General features: G+C 51.1%; 1 protein-coding gene across 1 annotated transcript; it reads left to right on the plus strand.

Annotated features, from left to right (window-relative positions):
• The first annotated feature begins 226 nt into the window (after positions 1-226).
• NCAPH (non-SMC condensin I complex subunit H) lies at positions 227-21,386 on the plus strand. Its single transcript, XM_067540250.1, has 17 exons — positions 227-479; positions 644-737; positions 4,305-4,397; positions 7,806-7,944; positions 9,680-9,801; positions 10,192-10,381; positions 11,310-11,401; positions 12,256-12,461; positions 13,650-13,798; positions 14,402-14,508; positions 15,219-15,341; positions 15,627-15,734; positions 16,506-16,679; positions 17,229-17,333; positions 19,044-19,138; positions 19,832-19,907; positions 20,812-21,386. The coding sequence occupies exons 1-17, from the start codon at positions 262-264 to the stop codon at positions 20,869-20,871; spliced, it is 2,151 nt and encodes a 716-aa protein (XP_067396351.1). The 5' UTR covers positions 227-261; the 3' UTR covers positions 20,872-21,386.
• Positions 21,387-21,590: the final 204 nt, after the last annotated feature.

The raw sequence follows: 21,590 nt of genomic DNA on the forward strand, positions 1-21,590 counted from the left end.
TGCAGGGGCCGGGCGGGGCCAGACAGAGCGTCCGCGCCCCGCCCTTCGCCCCGCCCCTTTGCCTCCTCGGCACCCGTAGCCGCGGAGCCAACCCCGCCGGCTCTCGCCTTCCCGCCTCACCCTCGCTGCGCCTGCGCACTGCCCGCGCGGGCCGATTGCTGGATTCAAACCCCCGGGCCGGGAGCGAAGCGGGCCGGGCTCCGTGGGGCCGGGTCCGTCCGTCCGTCCGCGCCGCCTTCCCCCCCCCCCCCCGCCGCCGCCATGAGCGCCGCAGCCCCCCCGCCCGCCTCCGCCGGCCGCGCCTTCGTCTCGCCCGGCACCCGGCGGCAGGCGCTGGGCGCGCCCCGCTCCCCGCCGGCCGCGAGCTGCCCGGGCAACGACGACGAGCGCGAGAGGAAGCAGCGGCGCCGCTCGCGCCTCCTGGACCTGCAGCTCAGCAGCGCCGAGTCCCCGCTGGCCGCCGCCTCCCCGCCCGGCAGGTGCGCGGGGCGCGGGTTCGATCCCCGCCGGCCGGGAGCGCCGGGCGCTGGGGCCGGGCTGGGGCGGGTCGGGCAGTTGTGCTGGGGCCGGGCGCAGCGCGTGTCCGGGGGCTGCTTGCCTCCCCCGCAGCGCTTTAAATCCCAGGTTCTTGCTCTTCCCTTAGGCCGGCAGACACGTCCCTGCCCGCCGTCCCCGCGCTGAGCAACACGCAGATCTCGGAGCACTACTCCACCTGCATCAAGCTGTCCACCGAGAACGTGAGTGGGAACGGCTCCTCCCAGCCCCGCACGCCCGCACACACGGGGACCGGCCCTGCCCAGCGCAGCCCCTGGGCATGCCACCCTCAGGGCAGGCTGGGAAAGGAGAGCAGGTTCTCCCAGCCCTGCTGCGGGGTGACGCCGAAGTCAGACTTCCCCACCAGCCACAAAGCCTGCGTCCGATTCCCCAGGCTGCTTACCGAGAAGCCAAAATAAAAATACACACAGCCCCCTCTACTGCATCTCAGTCTCCGGCTCCCAGTCGGCCACTAGGTCCAGTAAAGAGATGGGTTATTTCAAACTCTCTGCACTTTGCCAAAGAGGTTTCTCCTGACCCCAAAGGGTCAGCCACGTTACCAGATCGACATAAGTTTGGATCTGACCCAAAATACCACGCTGCCAGCCAACCCCTTGGTAATGAAAACAAAAGGTTTATTATAAAAAGAAAGAAACAAACCCCAAGAGAAGTGTTAAATGATGAAAGCGAGCAGACCCATGCAATTGATTTGAAAGCCCATAGAGATCAGGTTTCTAACAGAATAGTGGAGTTTGCAGGCTTGTGTAGTCCCTCTGGTGTACATCCAGTACCTGGATGGGTCTCAGTCCTCTCTTCCACAGCTTCTGTTCAGTTGTAGATGAGTTGATTCACAGGTAGGCTGAAGACAAATGGATGCGGTGCAGCTGCCTTTTATGTCCTTTGCCTTTGTCATGCTGCTTGTGGAAATTGACAGGAATAAGATGGAGTTCAGGGTCACATGAGTGACTGGAGCGCTGCAGCCATCCTGTCTGGGGTGTCACCCAGACACAGCACAATTTGAAATACAGATATATCGACCATATCCATCACTTCCATTACACACACAACACATGAATATAAACAACATCATCTTATTTAGCACATTATAGCCTTTTTAATGGTACCCGACATGGCACATCTCACATTAATTATTATATTCTAACTTATTGATGTTAAATAACATAATAAATGTGTCCCCCCCCCCCCCCCAATCCAGCCAGCATCACACAAACATCCAGAAAGGCCGTGGTCTAGCATGCTGGCATGTGAGACACTTGACATATGCTCAAGGCTGTTGTTGTGTGTTGTTAAACAACACAGAAACAATAACTCACAAGCGTAGGACGGGACATGAAGAATACAGCCTTCAGCTGTAAGCCCAAGGGAGATTGATTGATTAGGTTTAGGCAGTAAGCTCTTTAAAGCAGGGGCTGTCTTTGTACATCATCTAGTATGTGGCTTCTCAAACTTATTTGATCAGCCCCCCCCTTCTTTGTGTCTAGTCATTTATACCCCCCACCACACAAGTGTGTATATATATACAGCCCTCCGGTTCTGAAGGCAGAGCGGAGACCAGAAGTAAGGGAGGCAAAAGGAAAAGTGATATTCGTCAGTATCACATCTCACCACAGACTTAATGTCCCATTGCCACCCTTACCTCTGCACTGCTGCCACCTCCGGAGCTGACAGCTGATCCCTGCTGCCCCCAGGTGAGGCGGTGGGGGGAAGAGAAATTGATCCCAGGCTGCCTCCTGATGAGGGAGCCTGGGGAGGGGGAGGTGGAGATGAAAAAATGATGAAAATCACTGCTAGGCTTTGGTGAAGATTCTGGAATCTTACTGTATTGATGGTCCCAATTGAAATAAACAAATAGTCAATTTCCTCCTCCATCAAGCATGTTACACACTGAATGGAAACTGACTAGGATCATATGTAATCTTAGTTAATGTTATTTTGCATCTAGCTCTGAGTTCATGCTGTTGTAGCTGCTGTCTGCCATGCAGTGTACATGTAGGCTAGTGTAAGATGTGCTCAGGACATGTGAATGCATACGCATGGATCAGAACATTTGTGAGAACACTGGGATTAAAGCCAACTGACTTCATGCCTGTCTAATTCACTAGCCATGGATCTTGTGTCAACTGTCAGATCTTGTTCCACCATTCGTGGAGTTTGTCAGACAGGGCCATTAGATCTTGTAGTCCAGTGGTTCTGAACCTGCAGCCCAATCAGCGCACAGCTACGGCCCATGTGACATCCTCAGAGCCGTAAAGGTCATATGGGATGCGGTTCACAATAGTAAGTACGTTGAGAAACACTGCTCTAGTCTGAGCGTGTGTATCTCACAGGCTGTTACATTTCACCAGGTTCCCCCCTAGTGAGGATATTTTCATGGTTCACAGGGCGTGCTGTGCTTTAGGCCCTTTTGAATACACCCCTTTGGTGACAGGTTTTGCTGCCTTCACCTCCTCTGGCAAGTCCGGTTCCACCCCCGCTCTTAGACTGGATCTCTGGGCTGCAGTTCCCTGTCTAGTAAGCATGTTAATCTGACATGCCCAACATTTGCCGCCTCGAAGCACTCTCCCTTTCAGGTGCCTGTGAAAACAGCTGATTAAAGACACCCAATAATATTGTGTTTTGAAGAGGTGGTTGGTGTTCAACCAAAGGCACATAGCACACAGAGCAATGGGATAAAACCAAAAACCGTCTAATCCCTGCTTGCAAATTTCAGTGAGTTTCATTCATTAGCTCCATCTCTGGATTGGGAGAAACATCGTGCTTGCTGCGTCTGTCAGAGAGACACCTCCACCTGCTTCTGACAAGCGGCTCAATCCCTCCCATCTTCCCTAGCCAGCCTTCAATTCCCTCTCCCCATCTTCCTATGCTCAGGTCTGGGAAGTGGAAATCCCCGGTTAATCGCTCCTCCCACTGTTCCTTGAAGCCGCCTTCTCTCTCATTGTTTTGTTTCCTCTTTGCTTCATCTCTAGCAGCTTCCTTTGATTTGATTCTGTGCAGTCAGGCAGGATTATATCTAACAGGTAACTTTGATAATAGAAGGCTCTTCAGTCTAGCAGACAAAGCTATAACAAGATCCAGTGCCTGGAAGGGGAAATTAGACAAATTCAGACTCTAAATAAGGCACACATTTTAACAGTGAGAATAACCAACCATCAAAGCTTGGGGTGGATTCCCCCTCACTGGGAATGTTTAAAGATTGGCTGTTTTTCTAAAAGAGGTGTTCTAGTTCAAACAGAATGAGTTCTGGGTGCGATGCAGGAGGTCAGCCTTGGTGATTGCAGCAGTCCCTGCTAGCCTTCTAACGTATGAATTCTGCATTTCTTATTCCTAGATGTAGAACTTTGCATGTGACTGTATTAAGACACATGTTGTTTGAATAGGCCTAACCTGCCAAGGGATACAGATCACCGAGTCACTGCCCTGCCCTCATTATTTACCATTCTGCCAATCTTTGTGCCATCCATAGATTTTATCTGCTGTGACTTATATTTCTTTCCTGATCATTGATTTAGTTGGGGTTGGCCCTGCTTTGAGCAGGGGTTGGACTAGATACCTCCTGAGGTCCCTTCCAACCTTCATCTTCTCTGATTCTATGACAATGTTGAATAGTGCCAGGCCTAGGACCGCTCCTCCCAGACCCTACTAAAAAATCCCCCTTTGATGATGATTCCTCACCAAGAGCTGCTCGTGTGACTGTGGGTCGAGGGACATGATTTCCCACAAATAAAAGCCGCCTGTATGCTGTGTTTCAGAGAATCACCACAAAGAATGCGTTTGGCCTGCACCTCATAGATTACATGACAGAGATACTCAAAGAGAAGGACTCTGAACTGACCAACTTCAAGGTGAGTGGGACATCCGCTGCCTGCTTGGTGCTGGGCTCTGTCTCTTGGCTCAGTCTCTTGTTAATTCCGCATGCGCCTCAAATGGGCACAGTGCAGGCAGAAGGTAACCAGTCTGCTGTTCCTGGTTAGGACAGCAGGTGGTAATGACTGGAGAAGTAACTCCTAATATAATTCTATAGGGCCAAATTCTCCTCTGTTACACCAGCCAAATCAGTGAGATTTCACTGAAGTTCTGCAGTGGCAGAATTGAGCAGAATTTAGCCCCTAGAAACCAGAGTTCATTTATCAAGGCAAGGCTTGCAAGGTTTCCTGAAGTCCTTATTTTGGTGTCAGAGACCAGCAATAGAGCAAGGCCAAATCAGGAAGGAGTTTGGTCTGAGAGACCAGCCTTCAACTTGAGCAGATGGCTAGCAGGAGAGGAAGCAGTGATATGATGGGAGGAGACAAAAGGAGGAACAGTTTTCTTTAGAAGGAAGTTGGGAGAGCCCTGCAGAAGACTATTAACTTGTGCTAAGTAGAAGATGTGGGTAGGCGGTTCTGAGTTAAGTCATGATTTAAATAGCTGGGCATGTGGTGACCCTGAGCATAGTACTTTGCATCTTGAGTACTTTTCTTCCTCTGCTCTCCAAGTGCTTTGTAAGGGTGGGCCAATATCCTTATACCCACTCTACAGGGGGAGACTGAGAGAGAGAGAGACAGGCAGTGATTTGGCAAGATCACAAACACATGGCAAGTCACTGGCAGAACAGAATCTTGATTTGGGTGTTGTGCTTTCCAGTGGGCTACTCAGCTTGCTGATAACTCAGCTAACTTGCCTACCAGGGCTGATGTCTGACTTCCCAAGCCATGGAGGTGGGAGTCTGTGCAAAAGTGAGCTGGAAGCAAAATGTAGATTGCAAAGAAGGCTTCAGTAAAGCTAGGCAAGGGTATTGATTTCTTCAGTTATGAGAGGATCCTGCTAGGCCTGGGGGAAGGAAGACCTGCATGGAAGAGAGAATTCCACTTCGGCTAAGGAGGAACTGGGTTCTGGTAATGGAAAATAATGGCAGAAACATTGCCCCTGCGACTCAGGGACTTCGTGGTGCTGTATTGCGGAGAGCCCAGGTATGCATAAGGGTTACAGGGATCCCCTGAATCTAGTTTGCCGAAGAGTGTCATGTAAGGTCTCTACTGAAAGCTTGTCTCACATGGTTGTCATAATTCTTGTGAAACATACACAGATAATAGGGAAGGCGTTATGTCTATATACTGAAAAGTATGCTCTTAAGGTCTGGGAGTTGGGGTTGGTCAGCAGAAGATATTAAACGGGCTTATTTCAGGCAGGAGACACTTATCTACTTGTCAGACTGCAAAGGGATCTCCCAAAACTGGGGGACTGGGCAACAGAATGGCAGATGAAATGCAATGTTGATAAATGCAGAGTAATGCACATTGGAAAACAGAATCCCAACTGTACATACAAAATGTTGGGGTCTAAATTAGCTGTTACCGCTCAAGAATGAGATCTTGCACTCATTGTGGACAGTTCTCTGAAAACATCCACTCAGTGTGCAGCGGCAGTCAAGAAAGCTAACAGTGTTAAGGACCATTAAAAAAGGGTTAGATAAGACAGTAAATACCCTAATGCCACTGTATAAATCCGTAGTATGCCCACACCTTGAATACTGCCTGCAGTTCTGGTCCCCCCATCTCAAAGAAGATATATTAGAATTGGAAAAGGTACAGAGAAGGGCAACAAAAATGATTAGGGGTATGGAACAGATTCCATATGAGTAGAGATTAAAAAGACTGGGACTGTTCAGCCTGGAAAAGAGGTGACTAAAGGGGGATATGGTAGGGGTCTATAAAATCATGAATGGTGTGGAGAAAGTGAATAATTTTTATATAACACAAGACTCAGGGGTCGCCTGATGAAATTAACAGGCACCAGGTTTAAAACAAACATAGGGAAGTATTTTTTCACACAACACACAATCAACCCATGGATCTCGTTGCTGGGGATGTTGTGAAGGCCAAAAGAATAACTGGGTTAAAAAGAAGATCAGTTCCCGGAGGATCGCTCCATCAATGGCTATTAGCCAAGGTGGTCAGGGGCACAACCCCATGCTCTGAGAGTCCCTAAGCGTTTGACTGCCAGATGCTTGGACTGGACGTCGGGATGTATCACTCAATGATTGCCTGTTCTGTTCATTCCCTCTGAAGCACCTGGCATTGGCCACAGTCAGGAGACAGGACACTGGGCTAGATGGACCATTGGTCTGACCCAGTCTGGCCATTCTCATGTTCGTGTGTTGCCAGAGGCTGGTGATGTTGGGGGACTGACCCATAGCAGGTGTAGACAAGGGTTCCTCATGCTCAGGGAAGGTGGTGGAGGTGTTTTACTTCCCTGGGTACCCCTGGGAAGCATCAACTCCCCAATCTATTTAAAGCATAGGATGGGTTTAGGGAGGTGTGGTTAGGGGAAAAGCTGGTAGTTGCTGAAGGGCAGTATAGGTTAGAAAATCTGAGTGGAATTCAGTACAGCAGAAGTACAAGTGAAACTGCTCGGGTAGCAGAGGGTAAGACTGTAATAGGGGCAGGAGGGGGACAAGGAGAAGCAGTTAATTAACTTATCTTTCAGCAATAACATACAATAAAACTGGATTCAGGTGCAGGTAGACACTACAAAGATCTGTCCTCCAGAATCCTCGAAGCAAAACTGAGCTAGCCCAGGTGGCAGTGGCAGGAAGGGAGCTGTAATTTTCAGTTGTGGAAGGGGGAATAAGTGACCTATTGATTTCTATAACTCTTAGCTAAAACATGTGCAAGACAGGTTAGCTCTGAGAAGTGGGAGAGCAGCACAAAATGCAAGGACTCCCAGCATGGTTGAGTCATAGGGTAATGGTGGCCTGAATATAAAGATGTTTGACCTCCGTGTATGAAGTGCATACTGAAAGATAGGAGTGTGGCATTAAATTTCATAGACTGGGACACAGCAGTAGCTCACAAGGTGGGGCGAGCAATCAAATTCCATAGGATCCACAGAGACTATTGAAGATCTGTGTTTTGTGGAAGGAAAGCAGGGGTGGAAGAGCCCCGTATGGTGGAACAGAAAGGCACTGGAGTGGTTCAGGTCCATAAAGTATCCTTTTAAAAAAGAAATCCACCTCAAGTAGTGCTGATTGAATGGAACATGAACTTTGTGTGGGAACATATAACATGGTCTCTGGTATGTTTCAGTACGGCAAATTCTACCTTCGCTTTTTTCTGGTCTCCAGTCACATCTAGAATAAGAAGAAAGAAACGTCCTTGCAGAAATTCAGGCCAGCAGCTCACATTTTGTGTTCGCTGTCAGAGAAAGTGATTTACCTGATGAGAGCAGATCCTTTCTGTAATGATGTTCTGTCTTCTACTTGGTCTGTTTCACAGATAGCAGCCGGCACCCTGGATGCCAGCGCAAAAATCTACGCGGTGAGAGTGGATGCTGTCCATGCAGATGTATACAAGGTTCTTGGAGGGTTGGGCAAAGACTCAGCACCTACAGGGGATGTGGACGGCCAGGATCCAGGTGTGCTGTTTGCCGCTTTTATTTTGATGTACTAATCAAGGGAATTGGAATAGTCTCTCCTGGTCATAATTCCAAATATTGGTGCAGGACCTTCATATAACAATCTTATGCTTACACAGCATCTGTAGATTTCAAAGCACTTTTTAGGGATGGAAAAATGGAGGGAAGTGACTATGTAAAGTCAGTGGCAGAGATGGGATTAGAACCCGAATCTTTTGACTTCTAAATCCTGTGCTAAGCCTGCTAGACCCCTCTCCCTGCTCTGACCTGACTGCAAATACTTGGGTTCCTTATTCTGGAAGAGTGGCCTGGCTGGGAGATTCAAAATCATGAAAGAGAGCACCCCTTTTTCTTCATCCTGTCCTGTCCTGCAAAAGGAGAATGTTCTATTAAAAGATAGATTAGTCAATAAAAGGAAACACATCCCTCAGCCGATTTTATGTAACGTACCTTTGCTGGGAATTGAGACGCATACCCACTAAGGATAATTTTATGCCCAGTAACTTTTGTAGATATACAAGCTGAAATAAAAATAGTGGAATCTCATCCTTATGTCTTCAATGCCTTGGATTTCCCAGACACCCTGTGATCATCAGCATTATAGGACAGTTTTGTGTGCAGGTATTAGCCATAGATGGAAGCTTATTGATCGATATGGACTAATGGTCTGGTCTGTTTACGGGAAACCTATATTCCTAAGCAAGTTGGATGAATCCAGATTGCGCAGACATGCTAAAGCAATGTCTGTTTCCATTTCCCGTTACATGGGCAATAAGGGGCGGGCCGAATGACTTGGGTTTCCGATTCCCTATTAGGTTAGGACTCTAAATGCAGCTGAATAAGAAATAATTTAAAAGATTTCCCCAAAGGTCTAGTGATGACCCAGGCTGGTTTGTGCTCCCTACTTTAGTTTAGCCTAGAGAAGGCTTTGCTGTTGGTAGTTATTATATGGCTATTTGGACGTTAATTTGATCAGTTTCAGTGAAATGGTAGAGGGACTTCGGTTTCTGAATTGTGCAGGAATTGTGTTCCCTTGTGAATAATGGCTAGTGCAGTCCAGAACCTTTCTCTTCCTTATGTTGGTCTGGGTGAGCAAGGAGATCAGGAGCTACAAGTTGTACAATCAGTCCTCTGTTCATTGGCAGGCAAAACGCTGGCTCTGTTAAACAAGCAGCTTCAGTTGAACCCATGGACTCATGTCATTGAGTTCCTACCCTGTGTCTGCTGATGTGAGGCTGCACTGTGTGAAATCCGAGATGAGATTCTCACCAGTGTATGCAAGGAGAAGAATACATTCACTCCCCCAAACTAATCTAAATGGGAAGAGACTTTATGGCAGAAATAGCTGGTTTCTGGGTATCAAAGGAAATTTTCTTGTTTGCATTGTCTGCCCAGTGGGTTTGAGTAATGTGTTTTGCAATCAGATTTTTCAATTAACCTGGAATTATTTTTGTAGTAATTGAGTAGTTTTTTCAAAGCTCTCGAACCTGCTCGCTGATTTTGTGCTAAGTCATGAGTGAGTGAGTGAGATAACACCAAAACCCACATCCCCTCTTAGCCCAAGACTTGAGGGAATAGCAGATGAGCCTGAGAATTAGAAAGGAAGGAGTGAGTCCGGCTTATGTTTGATGGACTCTGACTGTTGGGTGTTGGTGAGTTGAAATGCTCACTGGTGCATCGGTTGTCTCTAGAGCAATTTAGCTGCCAGCCTCTGCAGTAATTTTCCTTTTTGTAGATGGAGCTGCTGCAGGGACTGAAGCGGCCAAGAAGCATCAGACAAAGAAGAAACATTCATACAAAACAATCGAACAGAACCTGAATAACATAAACGTCTCGGAGGCAGATCGCAGAAGTGAGGTGGGGAATCCTGTCACGAGTCCTTGTGTAGCAATTGTTCTACTCAATCCCGCGCCAGAGAGAGGCTTCTCCTTCCTCACCCAAAGTAACTCCTCTTCTCAACATGGCAATCCTGCGGCAGCCTCTAACATTCATATGCTGTCCTCTTGCCTGTCTCTGCACTCTGCTGTCATAGCAAGTCTCCTAGCTGTCTACACCATCCCTGCCATGCTGGCGTGCTTCCAGTTCTACAGCCTGATCGCTCTGCCCGAGCCCAAGACGCTAACCCAAGCATGAATGTGACATTCAAGTCTCTAGTCAGAGCTTCTCTGTGATGGGGGCTTGTGTCCAGCCATCTGTTTGCCCCTCGCCTCTGTTCCTTGATTCTCCTCTCTGTGTGTCTATGTGCAGGTGGATCCTATGTTCCAAAAGACAGCCGCCTCCTTTGACGAGTGCAGCACGGCTGGCGTTTTCCTCAGCACGCTGCACACCCACAGCTATCGCTGCGAACTCCTGTTGGACTCCAAGGTCACGCCTCTCCCATCTTCTGAGGCACTGGAGCTGCCGAGCTCACCTCCTGTGAAGGTGGCAGACTTAAAGTGTAGGTGCCAGTAAAAACTGTGAACGCTGGACTCCTACAGGCCTCTCTCTCTCTCCATCCCATCAAACTCCCTGGTTCTTATGCTCAGTGCAACAGGTGCTATGTTCCCTTTACTGTTTGGGTCATCTGTTAAGTTTGGTCTCCGCTGACCTCAATCTTGCTTCAGTTATCTGATTCTGGCCTTCTCTCCCCACCCACTCAACCCCTGGGTGCGGTCACGCGCGTCACACATTAACCCAGTATGTCCGGGGAATCCAGGCCCATCAACACAGGTCTTCTGACTCTACTTACAAATGGTTTAAATGTTGTGACAAAACTTGTGTCATGTGTGCAGCGGCCAAGTCCTGATCGAAAAGTGTTACGTGCTTCAGCTAAGGAGGGACCGAGCTATGGTGTGGATGGTTCCTCTCCCTGCTGTGTCTGTAACCAGAACATGCGCTGATGGAGAGGGAGGATCTAACCTCACTCTTTACACCCACAGTGCTAGGCCTCTTAAAGGGACAACCCTGGAACTGAAATCTCTCCCATGGAGGGAGGCAGGCAAGTAGGTTCACAGCGTGTACCGTTGTGTGCTTAGCGGGAGACTGGCTGCATGGTGCAGATTTTAGGGTAGGTTTCTTGGTTCCTGCTGCTTTTTAGGCTTAAACCATGCCTTAAAGCCTTAAACCATAAAGTCATGGACAGTGTAGGCTGAAAGGAAACAGTGTGGCTTCAGGCATTTATTTCCTGCTTTTAGTCACTCAGCTGTGGGGCAATACCTGTCTTCTCCACCCTTCAACTCCCATGCATGTGTTCTGAAATGCTCGCTTGTATTTGAAGCACGGTATCCTCAGCGGTAGTGTAAATCCAGGCTGTTTTGATGTTGGTTGTATATTTTAACTACATTAACCCTGTTCATAATATCTCCTTGCTGCTTTCGGGTCTCTAGCTATCCTGCTGCAGTGTGTTGAGAAGCGCCCCCTCTGCCCTACGCTGACTGGCTTCCAGTTCACTCATTGGGACAGCGACTCCCATAACGAGGTACGTCACTTCACAAGCTGCTCGTATTAGCTCCGTGCAGCACATGAGACGGGAGTTGTACCCCATGTGCTCAGCTGCCTCTGTGTCAGAGGTCTCTGCAGGGTGGGAAGGAAAGTGAGATTTGCCCTATAGGCTTGGTGCTGTTCTGCCAGAACCTGACGGAAATGGTGCGCAGTATTTCTCTGCGGCGTATTCTGGAAACTAGAACAATGGGACTAACTCAAGCATTTAACTGCTTTTAAACAGAAAATAGGGTTCCAAATTATTCCCAGGGAAATCTCCGGAGAAATGCACACCACTTGGACATCTTATTAAGGCCCCGACCTTTGCAAATTGATTCCCTAGGATTATTGTAACCGGCTCGCATTGGTGTGGAGCAGAGAGGTTGAGTCCTCTTGAATCTTGAGGTTCGGAGAAAATACATGCTGAGTACAAGGTGGCGGGTGTCTGGGATTGATTCTGAATTGGGAGGAGGGTGATGTGCTCTGGGCTCAGATTGCCTGCCTGTGAGGAGATGCCCCACTTGAGTTTAGTTCTTTAGTTTCTTAACAATTTTTTTTTCTTTTCCCTCTGTAATCCCTGAGGCTGACATTTAATCTGCAGAGCTAAGGCTCCGTAGACAAACTGGTTATCTGTGTGTGGGATTCTCTGAAGTGACCGTTCTCGGGATAACCAGTCCTCTTATAGTGTTTAGTTAGTCCATTCTCGCTGAGTATTAAGGCCCTACTAAGGTTTATATTCTGAAGCAAATGTGGTGACCAGTTAGGCTGTGTATTGTCTTATTTTGCCTCGGAAGCCCAGGTTTTGGTATTGAATTCTTTCCATGCGTGTAACTTTCTCTGTCTGTTCTGCAGTCGGCGTCAGCTCTGCTGGAAAAATTTAAGAAAAGCGACCAAGTGTTTGATATCAACGCGGAGGTGGACTCTGACCTTGAGGACTGTGCAGATGTCCTAGATAAGGATGACTTTGATGCAGACATGCCAGATAGGACAGTGGCCGCGGAGCTTGGGGAGTTTTCAGAAAAGCTGGAGGCCTGCAGGATGGTGCGTGAGAGCATGAGGTACGTGGTCGAGAGAATCCTATTGCTTTGGTCTGTCAGTGAGTAATAACTTGCTCTAAGCCACTCCTCAGCTGGGGTTTGCCATCTAGCCATGCCCTCCAGCTCCGGATTGCCATGCCTTACATTGGTGTCTTGACGGTAAGTTTCCTGAGGCAACGAAGTTTACAAGCGTAGCTCGCTTACTGTGCGGGTACTATCGGTGCAGCCAAGAAAACTTCTGGTCTAACTTCTCATTAAAGGACTCTCGTGCTAATCTTTTCTTTGAGACAGAAATGAGACTTAATGACACAGCCAGAGTAGCATCCCTCTGGTATGTTAGCCAGATTCAGAGTAAGCTGCACAGCTCTCTGAAGGGCCTCCCTAGGCTGCAAATGGCTTTAAATGCCAAGTGCAATTCAAATGGTTCCATTTCCCCCACCTTCGCCGTCAGAAACACCGGAGCCATGGGTGCTGAAGACATTCAGCTTTAATGACCCCTCCACCCTCGGTGAGAACTTGGCTGCCTGTTACACCAGAGTCTGTTACATCAACTAAAGCCACTTCAGTATGTTGCTCACCCATCCCTGACCTTGGTTAAAGCAGCTCAGATGTAGCCGTGTGACTGCAGTATCCGGAGCTGGTTTCGTATCTGGGAGCGTATAGCCCCAAACGTGGCAGGGGTCTGCCAGGTGCCCATACTGTTCCATTGGCTAGAGCCAAAATACCTTGCCTTGTCCCCCTGCAGACTTCGCAAGGATGGCTGTGGTGGGCATCTACTGGAATGGGATGGAATGAGAAAAAGGTGACTGAAGCTCGGGAAATCACCCGTGTTCAGCTGCTTCTCCCACACACCTTTAGGCAGCAAGAGAGCAAATCGCCATCTGCTTTCCAAACCCCAGAACGCCTGTTGGCAAGTCAGCTAACTTCTTCTTTTTGTGTGTGCCCCTTCAGCTGGTCACCAAACAGTAAATGAGAGGTGTAGGGATTAGACGCCCCTGCTCCTCCCCGCTTGAGCTCAAAGTTTGTCTCTGTTGGCTGTCTGGATTAAGGCTTTTATGCTTTTTGCAGTCTAGCCACTGGAGGGGAAAATGCCACACATCTGAACAGGACTGCTAGCCCCTGGGCTACTGAAATGTGTGGTGGTGGTTTTCTGAATGGAATGAGTTGCATGGATTATAACTGATTTGGGGGCGGTGGTTCTCTTTCCAGAAAAGACGTGATTGCCCTTGGGGAGGGAGACATCGGGACCATGTGCCTCCATCTCTCCACGAAACCTGGAGAGTATTCCTACTTCAGCCCCCGCACCATGTCGATGTGGGCCGGCCCAGAGCACTGGCGCTTTAAACCTCTCCATAAACGTATGTATTTCTGGGGTGCAGGTCAGAAAGTGGCTCCAATGACCGTAGACGTCCGGCTGTGTTCGAGACGGGTGGCTTTAGAGCCGTTGGGTAGGGACGACTGTTCCTTGCTCTCCAGTTTAGGAGGAGCGCTCTCTGTCTAGGGGGAAGTCTAGCTTGCTATAGGGCTGGGTGGTATTTGATATATGTGTAATATATACAGCATACCATATAGGGCCTCTCCTAATGTAGCAATAAGGGAAATCACCGCTGCTGCCGATGGGGAGGGAAGAAGAGGAAGCAGGCCCGCAGAGCCCCCCGCTCCCGTGGGGCGCTGCCACCATGGGGGGAGAGAGGAGGGAGAAGGGCCCACACACTGTGTTGAGAGAGGCCCACACCGTGTCATTTGCCCCGGGCCCCGCACCCCACCATGGGACAGCCCTGTGTGTATGCCGTCTTCCTTTCTCTTATCTGAAGAACAGAAGATCAGCTGCACCCAGCTGAAGACCTTTCCGGTCAGGCTAGAAACGCTATTTGAGAAGTAAGCGTAGCGGCCCCAGTAAACTGTGATGATTCTTCTCCCACCAAGTGCTGAGTGTTGACCCATCGCCTCCCTTTCTGCAGCGGACGCTGTCTCGGAGAAGGTGAGCAGGAAGAGGAACGCGAAGAAAGTCTTTGAACTCAACTTTGAGGAGGAGGTTGACTTTGAGAGGCATTTCCGTAAGACTAAGGTAGGTGCTGGGGGGGGGGGGTTGTTCTGCGATATCGGGCATCTCTTTAGTACAAGCCACATGCAGCTTTTTAAAATGTGGTTCTGCTATGAACTGGGCTCTGAAATCAGCCCCCCTGCCCCGTGGCTTCCATCGGTGGTGGGTCTCGTGCTACAGAAAGTCTCTGTATTGTGATTTGATCTGCTCACCCTGCATTTTGAAAGCCATGCTGCATTGTTTCTGGCATATGCCCCTGCAGGCAGGGAGCGAGGGTTCTCTGTGGACCTGCCGTTGGCACGCAGCTGACAGATCCGTACAAGGGGGCTCCAGCTTTTTGAGGCTTCCAGGAACAGCATGTCGTAGAAGCATATTTTAGTCACTCAAGTGAACTGAATAAACGGCGGGGAGGCAGATCTGCTGAGTCAAAAAGGGCCCTGTCCACAGATACTTGTCAGCTCAAGTCCGTCGAGGCAGCGTCGTGCCAGCCCCACGCTGACTCTGTTCCCGTGTACTCTCGGGTGCTGCCAGTGCATTGAGCGGCCTTTTAAAGACCCCTCGCTTTCTACTCTGGAGCACGTCCTAACTCGGCGTGTGGTGTGGAACGCCACGCTCCCGCAGGCAATGGAGTTCATTGAAATGGCTCCCCAGCATGTAGGCAGGAGGTGCTTGGCCTACGGTCAGCTCTCGGAGCGGTGGGTGCTCTGGTGTAACGTGGCGCTGACCTTCAACAGGCAACCACGACTCTGGCCAAATCAACTCTGGAGAACCAGAACAAGAAGAGCACCACCCTCCCTGAAGACTTCCACTATGACCCTGACAACATCATCCAGCTCTCCCTCAAACCAGCCGTCAAGGTACGAGCCTCTTCCTGATCTGGCCGGCCGCGCCGCGGGGCTGAGTGCAGGCCGGACGCAGCCCTCTGGCGGGGGAAGTCAGCTGCCTGCCCACCTGCGCACCAGGAGGAGGGGAGGGCAGGGGTAAAATGGAGGAGGGCTGGGACGGGCGTGGGGAGGAAAAGGGGTGAGTGGGAGAAAGGGCAGGTGGCTGGCTAGTTGCAATCAGGTTGGGTGCTAGTTTGGCCGGCGCTGAGCAGTGTGTTCAGGACCTGGCCTGTCCTCCCCCTCGGCTTGTCTCCGCAGCTGTGGAAGATGGCTGTGCGGAGCGGCTCGTCTGACCAGGACGATGAGATTGAGGAGTATGATTACAACAACCCCAATGACACCTCCAACTTCTGTCCTGCCCTGAAGGTAGGTGACAGGGGGTGACCCTTTGCTGGGGACTGTCTGCTGTAAAATACTCTGTCTCTTCCAGCTGGAATGATCTGCCCTGGCAAGTGGCCTTCCAGTGGGCCTGCCATCCTGCCTGGTGTCACTGGTCCAGACGTGGTCCCTGTGGTGCCACGAGCACTAATGAATTGCTATGCTAATGACCCAGCAGCTGAATTTCTCTTGGGCAGGAGGCGTGTCCCTCTATCCCTCCACTCTCGCTAACCCTGGAATCCTGCTGGCTCGGATCTTGCCAGCTCCTGTGTCTGCAGATCTGCCCCCCTCCACCTGTTGAAAGCCTGGCCCATGCCCGCCTCCCCTCCATGGCCTCTCCAGTGTGCACAAACCCCCTCAGCTCACCTTCACCACCCCGCAAGACAACTGGCACGGTGGCTTCCCTGCTGTTTGAGGCTCCTGTTCCAGATGGTCTGCCGTGGCTCTTTTAAAAACGTCATGGGCTTGCTTCCGTACCCTCGTAGCCGCCTCTCCCCTTGTCCAGCCTGTTCAATCTGTCCTTTTGCAGTCCTGCCCCCGGTAGTGTGTGAGTTGTTCCCCATCTCTGGAAGCAATGTGCTGCTTTCCGTGCTGGGGTCTAGCTGGTTCATCTGAGGGGTTGGGGATTTTCTGGGGCGGGCGGTGGACGATAGCAGCTGTATTATTGGCGTGTGGAAGCCTGCACGTTCCTGTTGGGATTTGTACCGCAGCTGTGGGGTGGGCATCAGGGGGAGCCTCACTTCTTTCTCATCTGTTCAGGCTGGTGATAGCGATGATGACAACGACCCCCTGGACTTCATTGGCCAGGGTGGGACATTCAACCTGACTGCCCACCCTGAAGGGGGGATGGATCAATATGAGGAGCTCAACAGGGGCCTCGGGGTTGACATCACGACGTACGGAGAGTCCAACCTTGTGGCTGAGCCGCAGAAGGTGGGAAGCGGCATGCTGCGTGTGCAATCGCTCAGCTCTGCCCGGCTTGTTTGGAGTTGGGCACCATGTAGAAGGGTTTAGGGGCCTGCCAAGCAAAGTCCTCAGAGCTGCAGCATGGGCTGGAGAGCAGTGAGGGAGTCCTATGTCTCTCCATGCAGCAAGCTGCTGGCCGGTGCAGGAGTGGGGGTAACTAATTTGAAACGAGGATCCAGCCGCACAAGGCCCCTGGAAGGATGATTTCTGCGTGCCGGTGCAGGCTTCCTTCCAGCTGCGCTGCCTAGACCTGGGGCTTGTTCCGAACTGGGCTGATGCTTAGGTGGAGTGGGGAAAAAGAGGCACTTCACAATGAACCGGACAGCTGGTTGCAGTGCTCCACCCTATAGCATAACATATCTAGCTCCAAACCCTCCCGAGAGACGGCATTTGGCTGCAGCTCGGCTCCTTGCTGGGTTTTCTGTCAGTGCATAAAGGACACACGTCCACTTGTCTGGGACGCTGCTGCCTTCTCTGGCCAACTGCGCCCTTCTCACCCTGCACGTCTGTCTTCAGGTCAATAAGATTGAAATCCATTACGCAAAGACGGCCAAAAAGATGGACATGAAGAGGCTAAAACGGACCATGTGGGACCTGCTGACGGATGGGCAGAAGGAACAGGTGAGGGCAAGGAGACGCCCAGAGCAGATAGTCCCAGCCAGCCACCCATTCACATGCGTACCCACTTGTCAGCCCCCTCTCAGGCTTCCCTCTGCCCCATGGTGACCCAGCTGGCTGTCTCTGCCGCCTGTTTCCACTGTGTTCCCAAGCCAAGGAATCTCTGTATTGCTCCTAGCAGGGCAGCTTACCAAGCCCTAGGGGATATCCGCTGCCCTTCTCTCTAATGTTGTGTAAAGTGGCCCTTCCATGTAACCCTTCCAGCATTAGCCATCTGGGTGTAGGGGCTCCAAGGCCACTCTGAGCTTGGACATGTCACTTGGTCCCTTTAACTTCCAGATGAGGAGAGAATAATGAGACTAGAACTGCTCATCTTGGAAAGAGACGACGGGGGGATATGACAGAGGTCTATAAAATCAGGACTGGTGTGGAGAAAGTAAATACAGAAGTGTTATTTACTCCTTCTCAGAACACAAATACTAGGGGTGTCACCAAATGAAATGAATAGGCAGCAGGCTTAAAAGGAACAAAAGGAAGCATTTCTTCACACAACACACAGACAACCTGTGGAACTCCTTGCCAGAGGATGTTGTGAAGACCAAGACTCTAAGGGGGTTCAAAAAAGAACTAGCTAAGTTCATGGAGGATAGGTCCATCAATGGCTGTTAGCCAGGACCGGCAGGGATTGCTGTTTGCCAGAGGCTGGGAATGGGCGACGGGATGGGTCACTTGATGTTTAGTTCATTCCCTCCAAAGCACCCGCCATTGGCCACTGTGGGAAGACAGGGCACTGGGCTAGATGGACCATTAATCTGGCAGTTCTTATGTTCTCCCTCTCATGCTGATGTGGCCTGGCTCCCGGAGGGCTGCAGAGCAATTACTCCCAGGGGGATTCTGCACCACTGCGCAATGCAGAATTTGCGCAGAATTCATGTTCTGTGCAACGTTCCTTCCCTGAAGGAAGGAGGCGGCGTGCAGGAAACTCCACACAAGCTGGGACCCAGCATCAGGCTGATTCTTCCTCCGGATCCCTGGGCTCTGGCGGGAGGGAGGGCGGGTGTCTGGGATGGGGGGGAAGGGGCGGCTGGTCTCTGTGGGGAGAGGGTGTGGATGTCTGGTCCTGCGGCTAGGCTGTGTGTGTGTGTGGGGGGGGGGGGTGTCTGGGCTAAGGGGGTGCCCCAGTCCTGAGCTCTGAGTGGGAGGGAGCAGAAAAACAGGAACTGCTTATCGTAGGGGTTTCTTTAACTCTTTTCTCCTGGGGGAATCTTTGTCCGTATTGGCACAGATGTACGTGCTGATGGGTATTTTGAAACAAATTACCAAAATAATTGAAACTGGCATGATTATATTGCGGTGTTTTGACAAATCAAATACGCAGAATTGTGCAGCGTTTTAAAAGACTGTTTGCAGAATTAAATGTTTTTGGTGCAGAATTCCCCCAGGAGTAATCCAGTGCCTTGGCTCCTCGAAGGCCGGACTCTCCGGCAGTCTTAGGAGACAGGTTGCAGAAGGAGCTGGGTCCCTTCCTCAGCTGGGAGGATGTCTCATGGCATTGGCGGGGAGAGGCAGATAGTAAATTTCTCTGGGTTGCGTCCCGTGCTTGCTCATATTTGGAAAGCAGAGACCTGGAATCCTGGGGGTGCAGCTTTCCTGTGTTCCCAGCGCACCCCTTGACTGCCTGTGTCTGAGTCCCATCTGCCTTTTCTCCCCTAGCTGAAGCAGAAGGAAGTCGCTGAGAAGGAGCCTGATTCTGCAAGGGTGGCAGGGAGGAAAGTCTTCAGTGGCATCACAAAAGATCTGCTTCAGAGGTACCCGGGGGGAGAGACCCTTCCTAGAGCGGGCTCGCTGTGTCTGGGCTGCCAGCCACTGAATCGGCCTCTAGACAGACCCTGGAGGTTTCCTATTAACTCCCCATCGGCCCTGTTAACGAGCCTGCGTCGCTCTAGGCTTATCCCCGGGGGTGGCTGTATGAGCAGTGAGTGGCCCCGAGGGTACGTCTGCACTGCGGTGGGACACCCGCCGCTGCCCCGCGTCAGCTGCCTGTGGCTCGGGCTGGAACCTGGGTTCTGGTCCCATCCCTCCTGCTGGGGTCCCAGAGCTTGGGCTGAGCCAGAGGCCCCGCAGTGCAGTTATACAGCCCCTTGGCCCGAGCCAGCTGACGTGGGCCAGCGGCGGGTGGGTCACGGCACCGTCGCACATCCCGAATGTGTTGGCCGCAATCGGGTGCTCTCCCATCTGGTGGGCGTGGTTCCTGAATGTCGAGCAGAGCCTGCGGCCCTCTCAGCCCCGCTCCCTGCCTGGCTGGGTGTGAAGAAGCTGCAGGCCTGAGGTGGGCTGGGCAATACTTCCCCCATCGGGGAGGGTTTGGGGGAGAAACAGGAAAAGCTGGCAAGGTGAAGGATCTGTCACACTTAACCAGCCCCCACGGCTCACCAGTGCCCCATCAGTGATCTCTGTGTAGGCTCCGTGTAACCCCCTCCCTCCCTGTGGCTGTTTTGCAGACTGCCTTCTGTGATGGCTCAGAACCTCTCGGTACCGCTGGCGTTCGCCTGCCTCTTGCACTTGGCAAATGAAAAGGTGAGCAGCGTCTGCATGTGATGCTGGGCGAGTCCCACGAATGCTGTGGGGACTGCCCAGTGCAATATCTGGGCTGCTGGGTCCAAAAGCTCCATGTGGGCAAAACCCACCCGCCAGCCAGATGTAGTCACTCCGAGCCCTCCCTCGCTAGTTTCCATCACCGGCTGTTGGAGAAATTTGCTGCCAGCAAGCGCAGCTGGACCACGTGCCATTATAGGCGATCTCCGACCAGCTCCTCCGTACACTTATCAAGCTCAGCCTTGAAGCCAGCTGCCCCCTGGAAGGCTGTTTCAGAACTTTGCTCCTCTGATGCTTCCTGGCAGCCCCGTTTCTCTTCTCGTTCTTTTTATTTATATGGCCAAAGAACCTTTTACGGTTTTCATTTCCTTCGCAAGGTCTAACTCCGCTTGAATTTTGCTATTTTCTCTTCATCCCTGCGCTCTCTAACTTCCGAGCTATAGCTCGCTTTGTGTATCAGTCCCTCCCTCAAGTCCTTGTAGGCCCTCTGCTTCCTCTGGATCTGCTTATTAATCCAGACGCAAACACAGTAGGCTTGACTTACGGCTTGAACTTGGCCTTTCACCCTGTCTTCTGTTGGTTTAACTCAGACTCTGAGCTTCGCTTTGAACATCACTTCTGTAGTTTCGGTTTTAATTCAATTTCCCAAGCACCGATAAGTTAATTTGCTTATTTCCTGAGCAGTGACATCTAAGATGGTTCCTGCCTAGGGACTGTTCTAGGTACGAAGGTGGAAATCAGGGTAGACCAGGCTCATGACTAGCGAGACCATCTGTGCCATGGTAACCTGTCAGTAACAGCCTCCCCGTGGGCTGGCTAGGGTGGTGTGTGGCCTCAGATGGGAAGAGTCCGGCTTTAGAACGAATCCGTTTCCTCCTCTTGTCAGAATCTGCAGCTGGAGGGGGTGGAGGACCTGTCTGATGTCCTGGTGAAGCAAGAAGAGTGATGTGCCGCGTGGGCAGAGCAGCGTCCTCTGGCTGCTCTTCCAAGACAGGTGCTTTGGGTCCCACCAGCCCTTCATTTGCTTCCGTGAGCAGCATGACTCGGCGGCAGCTCTCCCACGTCGGCGATCGCAATGAGAAATCCCGTTGGTTTCAGCCCCGCAGAACGCCTGTGTGACTCTCACCTACCTCTTTGGATCACTGAGGCAGAGGGGCTTGCTGCTCTCCTGCCTCCATGGGAACTGCAGTCCTCTCAGACTGTCAGCTTTCTCCCTTGCCTTTTTAGGGGGGCCCTGAACTTGTGACTCTCAGCTTCCTGCTGCTTCTTGCTACAGCCAAGAGCTCTCCGCCTCTTGTCTGAACACAGCTCTTGCTTTTTGTACATAGAACCTCTTGTAATTTTACCCCCCTTAACTATATTGTCTCCTGATGGTAGTATAATCTCCCTGAAAGGATTTCGCCTCTTTTTTTGTACAGAGCTTTTTTAAAAAAAAATAAACAGCTGCAATCTTGGTTCAGATTTTGGGGGCTCTGCTTGGTTGGAGAGACAGTGCGATTCCCGCAGGTAGAACAAACCCCTGCATGTCCCTCAGAGCTTCCGAATTCACGGGGCTGGGAGGCGATGAATCCGAGACGACTAAAGCAATGTGAAAGCTCCGACACAGGACTCCTGGAGCTGTGGAAACCGACAGGCGGGGGAGTGAAGAGGCTGCACTGGCAGACT

Source organism: Emydura macquarii, unplaced genomic scaffold (genome assembly GCF_026122565.2).
Source record: "Emydura macquarii macquarii isolate MOO-44397 ecotype Brisbane River unplaced genomic scaffold, CSIRO-AGI_Emac_v2 contig_573, whole genome shotgun sequence".
Classification (NCBI taxonomy): domain Eukaryota; kingdom Metazoa; phylum Chordata; order Testudines; family Chelidae; genus Emydura; species Emydura macquarii.